The sequence below is a fragment of the Suncus etruscus genome, chromosome 4 (assembly GCF_024139225.1).
Source record: "Suncus etruscus isolate mSunEtr1 chromosome 4, mSunEtr1.pri.cur, whole genome shotgun sequence".
Classification (NCBI taxonomy): Eukaryota; Metazoa; Chordata; class Mammalia; order Eulipotyphla; family Soricidae; genus Suncus; species Suncus etruscus.
Genome location: NC_064851.1, coordinates 12,341,353 through 12,350,231, shown reverse-complemented (window position 1 = coordinate 12,350,231; position 8,879 = coordinate 12,341,353). Strand labels below are relative to the sequence as shown.

The 8,879-nt window shown below is 41.8% G+C and overlaps 1 protein-coding gene across 1 annotated transcript in view; it reads left to right on the top strand.

The window, feature by feature from the left end:
* Positions 1–10: 10 nt before the first annotated feature.
* The window catches only part of C4H12orf4 (chromosome 4 C12orf4 homolog), a 41,378-nt gene continuing 32,509 nt past the window's right edge, over positions 11–8,879 (top strand). Inside the window, exons 1-3 of the mRNA XM_049772484.1 lie at positions 11–77; positions 3,161–3,355; positions 4,365–4,510. Coding sequence (XP_049628441.1) covers positions 3,178–3,355; positions 4,365–4,510 — 324 coding nt within the window. The 5' untranslated portion in view covers positions 11–77; positions 3,161–3,177. The remainder of the gene's footprint in view (positions 78–3,160; positions 3,356–4,364; positions 4,511–8,879) is intronic.

The following is an 8,879-nucleotide window of genomic DNA, read 5'->3' as shown; positions in this document are numbered from 1 at the left end:
TCACCTGATCCCAAGCAGCAGCAATTTGACAGCTGGGAGGGAGTACCTGGAGCTCTGGATTTTGGAACTGAGAGAAGGTGAGCCCCCTTGAGACTGACAGCTTCGAAGGAAGGGGCCCTTCTCATCTTCTTTCTGATTTCTGATTATTCTCTTTCTGATTGAAGCGCAAGCAATTTACACTGCTGGGGCTTGGAGCTACCTTGCACAAAGCCTACCCAGGTTCCATCCTCGGGGCACCCCCGTTTGGGCCCTTGATCCCACCTAGAGTGATCTCTGAGCTCCGAGATTGGAGTAATCCCTGAGCAGGGTCTAGTGGGCCCCCCACCCCCACCCCCCCAAAAAAAACTTCACTTTCGTTTCTGTGATCAGGTTTCAGGCTTCTTCATACCTTTCCATTTGCTGGGCATTTGGGGTAGGAGTGGGGTATGGAGAAGACTTTTGGGTCTTCTCAGACTTTGCGGTACTCATGGTTTACTCTTGACTCTGCATTCAGGGATTACTACTGGAAGGGTGTGTGAGGAGGGGATGAGATAAGTGGTACTGGGAATCGAACCCAGTCGTTTGTGTGCAAGGAAAGCACCTTACTCTGGCCTCCGTCCCAATTTTCTGCAAGAGAAACCTTTTGTAGTTTCATTTCATTGTAAAAATAATAAATTTAAAATGTTTAAATAAAAGAGGGAAGACAAGGTATATTTGTTGAAATATACTAATTTTGGGGGGTTTTTTTGTTTGTTTGTTTTGGGGCCACATCTGATGATGCTCAGGGGTTACTCCTGACTAAGCGCTCAGAAATCGCTCCTGACTTGGGGGACCATATGGGACGCCGGGGATCGAACCCAGGTCCGTCCTGGGTCAGCCACGAGCAAGGCAAACCGCTGTGCTATTGTTCCGAACCGGGTATACAATGATTCTAAATGACAAACTATTTGGAGCCAAAACTATTATTTGTTTCCCAGAAATATTAAATCTGAGCGAGATTAATTTTTGACTGTTATTTTTACATTCTTTTCTACATTGAGCCTTTATTGCCTATTCTTTAAAGAGGAAAGGATTTGGTGAAATGCAAAGGAATATGTACTAAATTAGCAGCCTGAGGTTTGAGGGGGTGAATATTGATATGTTTTAAAGAACGTGTATGATTTTATTTATTTCACTTACTGACTTGTTTGCTAGAGGCTTCGACTGTTCTATTTACCTAAATCTTAAAGCAGTCACACGAATTAAAAATAAAATCTGGCTCTTACCCAAGCTGAGACTTGAATAATAAATAGTTGTTATAGGAGGGAAGAAGAGTGGCAGAAGTGATCTCAGCAAAGGGAAAGCTTTCTAGAAGATTGGAAGTGGGAAGAGAGGCTTTATGTTGAAAGAAGTTCAGTCTGGCTGGAAAAATAAAGATGGGGAACTTGTGTGTTGAGTGGAAGGAGGAACAAGAGTCTGAAGATATAAGACAGGGTCCTGTAAATTGAGTTAGAGTCTAAATTTTATTCTGAGAGCAGTGGAATGTCAGAGAAAGATGTTAAAGCAGATAAACAACATGACCTGATAGGCACTTTGAGAAATATTAGAATTTCAAAGTCGAGAAATGTGTGAAAACTAGTTTGGAAAAGCTGAGGGATTGGGCACCTCTGAGAAGCTGATACGTCTTTATTTGATGTTTGTTCTTCTTTTCAACAATATTTTTTTAATAGAGTCAAGTTTTCCTGGCAGATCCTAGACTTTCTATTTTATGTATCTGCTTTCCTCATGAAACTCCATTGTCACCTTCCTTTCCCTCACCCACTATCACATCTCTTCCTCAACCTCTAAAATCCCAGAGATTACTTCTTGGTTCCTGATTCTTTATCTCTTTGTGTTCATAAGCTGTTCCATAAAGTCTAGATCTGACAACTAGCATACCTTTTATTTAAAAAAAATACAATGGTTTAAATGGGGCTTGTTGAGAACACTCTTGGCCCCAAAGTATAGTGAGGAGAGAAGGAAAGAAATTGAGTGGAGAAGGAGAAATACAGATGTGAAATAATAGGGGACTTAGATGGAGTTAGGAAAGAACAAAAATAAATGTCTAAGCCACAGAATCAACAACAGTGAAATCATGGGACCCAAACTTTAGCAATCAACTTAAAAACGGGCCTGTTATGATGGTGGGCTGGGGCATGGGATGAATTCTGAGAATATTGGTGGAGGGAGGTTGATAGTGGTGGTGGGATTGGTGCTGAAATTTTGTATGTCTAAAATCTAACTGAATAACTTTGTAACTCACAATGCTTTAAATTAAAAAAATGTTAAATGGGTGAGCATAACAACTTTCTTGTTCTTCAGAATCTTATCTGGAAATAAGACATACATTTCTTGGCCTAACATTTTAGCTCAACTTTCAAATAAAGTGTTTCCTTCCCCCCCTCTTTTTTTTGTTTCCAGTGGTGCTCAGGGGTTACTTCTGGCTCTGCACTCAGAAGTCGCTCCTGGCAGGCTCAGGGGACCACGTGGGATGCCAGGGCTTGAACTAGGGCTGGCCCAGGTCGGCCACATGCAAGGCTAATGCCTTACCTCTGTGCTATCACTCATGCCCCCTGTTTTCATTTTTTTTTCTTTTGGTTTTGGGTCACACTTAGTGTACTCATGGGTTTTTCCTGGCTCCATGCTCAGAAATTGCTCCTGGCAGGCATGGGGGACCATATGGGACACCGGGATTCGAACCGATGACCTTCTGCATGAAAGGTAAACGACTTACCTCCATGCTATCTCTTCAGCCCCCCTGTTTTCATTTTTAAAGGGAACACTTTCAGGGTCAGAGCAATAGCTCAACAGATAGGGCCATTACCTTGCACATGGCCAACCTGGGTTCAATACTCGGCATCCCATATGTCCCCCAAACTTGGCAGGAGTAATTTCTGATTGCAGAACCAGGAGTAACCCCTGAGCACCATTGGGTGTGGTCCCCAAAACAATAACAAAAATAAATAAATAAAAGAAACAACTTTTTACTATGTAGATATAGAGGTAAATAGATGAAAATTGGAATAGTTGGCTCAGACTTACATAAATAAAATCTATGAAAATGGGAAAAAAATTTTGAAAGTGGTACAGCAGAAATGAAATGCATTTTTTATGGATTTCTAACCTGCTGCTTATAAATCAAATATTTTTGTTTATTCTACAGAAATTCTGCTCTCAAGGATGAAGACAAACAGAGAAAGATTCTGCAACAAAGAAAGGGAATTTGTGTATAAATTCAAAGTTGGTAATCAGTGCTTAGAACTGAGGGTTCCTCTGCAATTTCCTGTCGAAGAGAATGCCAGCCACTTACATGGCCGTCTGATGCAACTGCATAACTTACCCTGCTTTATAGAGAAAGGTTAGTCTGGGCCTGGAGCACAGCAGTTAGGGCATTTGCCTTGCACGCAGCCAACCTGGGTTCGATGCCCAGCATCTCATTTGGGCCTTCAAGCACTACCAGGAGTAATTCCTGAGTATAGAGCAGGAATAACCCCTGAGCATCATGGCCTCCCCACCCTCCAAAGAAGTCAAATATTATTTTAGAAAAGGATAGTACAAGGGCTAAGGGCTTGCCTTGCACATGCTCGACTCTGATTTGACCTCTGATACCACATATGGTCACTTGAGCCCTCCTGAGTATAGCCCCAAAAATATTAAAAAAAAAAAAAGAAAATACTATTTAATTTTTATCCTGTCATCTCCGCTATTGTAAGTCTCTTGTTAGAAATCATAGACTTAGGGGGCTGAGCAATAGTCCAGCAGGTAGGGCACTTGCCTTGCACATGGCTGACCTGTTTGATCCCTGGTATCCCATGGTTCCATGAACACTGCCAGGAGTACAAAGCCAAGAGTAACTTCTGACTATCTCTGGGTGTGGTCTCAAAACAAAAACATAATATTATAAGCATAGAATGTACTGGAAACCTCCATAAAACAGGAAGCACTTAAATGCTTTCAAGAACAGAAAGATTCCTCAAATTTTGGTTTTATTGTGTATTTTTCTCTATACTCCTTCTAGTTGTTTATAAGGCAACCAAGTCGGAAGTCTAACTGTATAATGAAAAATCTGTTATAAGGCTCATTAGAATTGGGGCCGGAGAGATAGCATGGAGGTAAGGCGTTTGCCTTTCATGCAGGAGGTCATCGGTTCAAATCCCAGTGTCCCAAATGGTCCCCCGTGCCTGCCAGGAGCAATTTCTGAGCTGGGAGCCAGGAATAACCCCTGAGCATTGCCAGGTGTGACCCAAAAACCACACACACACACAAAAAGAATTATTGGCATCTTTTAATTGGTAGATTCATTATTTTAATTATCAATAATTATACCTGAATTTTGCTGATAGTGTTATATATTACCCCTATTACAGACCTAAAAACAGCTTTGAGCCAGTTTATAGAGGAAGAGTCTCTCAAAGATTATGATAATGATGCTGAAGCTTCACTAGAAGCTGTGAAGTCAGGCGAAGTTGATTTACACCAGCTGACAAGCGCATGGGCCAAAGCTTATGCAGAGGTAAGAAAATAGATTTGGGGGCAAGGGGTAGTTGGGGGTGGAGCAATAGCACATAGGGTAGGGCCTTTCCCTTGCACACAGGCAACCAGGATATGATCCCCAGCATCCCATATGGCATCCCATCCTCCAACCCTGCCAGAAGTAATTTATGAATGCAGAATTAGGAGTAACTCTGAATGACACTGTCCCTCACCCCCCAAAAAGAAAATAGATCAGGAGCTCATCAAAGAGATTGTACAGCAGGTAAGATGCTTGTCTTGCACACAGCTGACCCAGGTTCCATCCCCAGCACTGCTTATGATCCCTCTGAATCCTAGCAGGACTGACTACTGAGCCCATAGCCAGGAGAAAGCCCCGAGCACACACAGATGTGAACCAAAAGCCAAAGTGAGTCTAACTAGAACAAAACGTCAAGGTTTAGTCATTGAAAATATGATAGTTAATCAGTTAAATCAGTTTCAGGAAAGGAACATATTTTCTTAGTGTATGTATATCACATATAGCATATACATACATATAGCAAAAATTACAGATTTCTAATGAAGTTGGGTAATTTGTATTTTGTCTGACAACCCTACACTGGCTATAGTAAGTAGTGCTTTATAATATTTTACTATTTTACTATTGTTCTCTCTCATGATCTCCACTCTTATTCTATAATTACATACCGTTGTCATTTTCCTGTTTAAGTAACTTCATTTCAGAAGGCCGAGATATCATTTATCTTAGTGCACTATTTGTTTTTTTTACTTACTACTACAGTAAGTGTTAGGTTAGGAGTAAATCTTGTGAGAACATGGAACAAAGTGGAGGAAGAGCCCAATCTATCTTCCCGATTAGAGGTGTCAACATCAGCAAAGCAAAACAAGATTTTATATTAGTTACTTTAGTCATGAGAGTACAGGTGTACAATTAAAAAAATAAACAAGAATCAGTTGAGTAAATAATCTTAACTCTCTGCAAATTTGTTAAGTACAGAAGAATTTTTCAAAGCACCTCTTTTTATAAAGAGTTTATGGGGCCGGGCGGTGGCGCTGGAGGTAAGGTGCCTGCCTTGCCTGCGCTAGCCTAGGACGGACCGAGGTTCGATCCCCCGGCATCCCATATGGTCCCCATATGTTGCCAGGAGCAACTTCTGAGCGCATAGCCAGGAGTAACCCCTGAGCGTCACAGGGTGTGGCCCAAAAACCAAAAAAAAAAAAAAGAGTTTAGCTTTCTAAAGCACGCCCAGCATCGTAGAATTATTAAGCTTCCTTTATTGATATAGAATGAGAGAAAGATAAAACAGAGAGGACCAGAGTGATAGTACAGAGATTAAAGTTTATGTCTTTTACATGGAACCACTCAGTTCCCATAGCATTCTCTTGTGCAACCCCCATGGAGGCCCCAGAGTGCCTTTAGATGGTACAGGTATCCACTAGGTGGTAGCCTAGGAGCCTTTTCTACTTTTTTCCTACTACCCTCACCAGCCCTTTATAAACTCCAAGTGCCCGTCTGAAAGTAAGATGGCTTTCTGGAGCAAATCCAGCCTCATTTCAGTTTGCTAGCACCCAGATAAGCCTCTTTCTCTCACCTCCACCCTATGTCATCGAGGCTGGACCATCAAGCACTGAATAGTCAGACCTGAATACATCCTTACCTCTACAACAGTTTAGACATTCCGTCTGACATCACCGCTAAATAAGACTTTTCAGTGCTTTTTTCAGTACATCTGGGCAACTGATTGTTTTTGTTTTGGGGACACACCTGGTGATACCTGGGGTTACTACTTGCTCTGCACTCAGAAATTACTCCTGGCCATGCTCTGGAGACCATATGGGATGTTAGAGGATGGAATCTGTATCGGCTGTATGTAAGGTCTTAGCTGATGTGCTATCTATCACTCCAGACCTAAGGCAACTGATACTTTAACTTTAAATATGTATAAATTTATATAGGTACATAAATACACATATATACATACATTTATACATATGTGTTTATATATTTAGTTCTGGGGTCACACACAGCCATATTCAAGTTACTCCTGGCTCTACACTCATGGCACTATATAGAATGTAGAAGATCGAACCTGAGTTGACTCCGTGCAAGGCAAATACCGTCCCCATTGTACTATCACTCCAGCCCCAAGGCAACTGATTTGGGAGGGGGGAGATGCTGGGCCACACCCAGCAACACTCAGGGGTTACTTCTGGCTCTGCACTCAGAAATTGCTCCTTGGCAGGCTCAGGGGACCATACAGTATGCCAGGGATCGAACCTAGGTCAGTCCTTGGTCAGCCACATGCAAGACAAATGCCTTACCCACTATGTTATTGCTCTGGTCCCACAACTGATTTTTTTTAACTTTATTAAACCTACCACTCCACAGACCTTTCTGCTTTATTAAATTTTTATCACCAATTACCTCACACCTAGCTTTCCTTTCTTCCCTATGCTGCTTAGATTTTATGGTCTGGCATAAAATCTTTGCTCAAATACCCCAATTCTCTGATTGGTGTTCTTCCTTTGCCTTCCTAATAAAACCCTAATCTTATTCCCCTCCTTTATGCAGGCACTAAAGCTGTAGAGCACTTAGCATAGAAATGGCATGCCAAAACAGTGAAAACACATTAGTTATGCTGAGAAACTGGTCTCACCTAAAACCTGCTTTTAATGATGCCCAAGTTGTTTTGACTTGTCAACTTGTTGTCTTTCTTGTTGTCTTTCTCCCAACATCCAATGATCTCGATAGTCCCATAAAAACAAACGAGATTTCTTTAATCTTTGTCTGTTTTTCTTCGTTGTTGTTTTTTGTTTTTATTTTTTGAGTTTTTTCGGGGGTGAGGGGAGGTCAGACTCTGGAGTACTTAGGGCAAAGTGATTCTGTAATTTGGGATCACCCTGGCAGTATCAGGACCATGTGGTGCTGAAGATTGAACCCAAGCTTCTTGCTTCAAAGCTTGACAGTCCTTTGCTGATGTCAGTGGTTGTATAAAGTTCCTGGGGTTAACCAACCTGTTGGCAAAATGTGAGGTGGCATTGTGGTGTAATGGTGATATAATTGTGTGATTGTGGTGAATCCACTCTTAACAGTGATCTACATTAGTGGGGGTTTGGGGTGGATTTTCCGCAGGTTGAAAACCACTGGTCTATCTGACCCCGTCTGGGATGGGTTCTCTGGTTAGTTGTTTTGTTCTTTCTTTTCATCCACATTGGCTCCTAGTCTAACACTAAACACAGTCTATTTATAGGGACATTTTAGTTTATATAGGTACTTTATAGTTCATCAAAACATTAAGGAATAGTCAACACAATGGATCTAGATTGTTTGTTGAACTAGATGAAGTTTCTCTACATCCCATATGGTCTCTAGAGCATGACCAGGAGTAATTCCTGAGTGCAGAGCAAGGAGTAACCCCAGGAATCTCCAGGTGTATCCCCAAAACAAAACTAATCAGTTGCCTAGATGTATTGAAGAAAGCACTGAAATGTCTTAATTAGCAGTGATGTCAGATTGAATGTCTGAACTGTTGTAGAGGTAAGGATGTATTCAGGTCTGACTATTCAGTGCTTGATGGTCTATCCTCAATGACATAGGGTGGAGGTGAGAGAAAGAGGCTTGTCTGGGTGTTAGCAAACTGAAATGAGGCTGGATTTGATCCAGTTTTTAGATGAAGTTTCTCCCCCCATCATTATCTGGGACAGCTGAAGTGAAGTTGAGAACTTCCTAAAGATAAGGCATGCAGGGCTTTAAGAAAACCAGGCAATAAGAGCATAACATCCAGGAGATCTGGTTGGCACGGGGTGTCACCGGGTAAGGCCAAGAACTAAGTCAAACCAGATGTCCCATTTGAAATCATTCAGATAAGAAAAAAATGGAATGAGATAATTCAAATTACTGAATGAAAGAAATGTTCAATCTAGAGTTTACTACCCAGCAAACATCTTATTTGTTAGATATCAGCAGCCATGAAAAGTGAAGTATGGGGCCAGCACGATAGCACAGTGGTAGGGCGCTTGCCTTTCATGTGGCTGACCCAGGACGGATCTTGGTTTGATTCCCGGTATCCCATATGGTCCGCCAAGCCAGGAGCAATTTCTGAGTGCATAGCCAGGAGTAACCTCTGGGTGTGGCCCATAAAAAGCAAAAAAAAAAAAAGTGAAGTATGCCACATGGCTTGAGCAGTAAGGACAGTTGAGCTCTATACCTAAAGTTAGAAGGGGAGAAATAATGGCCTGGCTGCTCACCAGATTCTTTTCTCTGTGGGTCCTTAAGTTGAGTTCCTGATTCCTCTCAAGAATCACTCTTCCTTTCTAGTGCTTTTTACCTCAGTGACTTTTGCCTATTCCGTAAGCCTTGCTTGAGGCCGAGTTTGAAGTTGATGCTG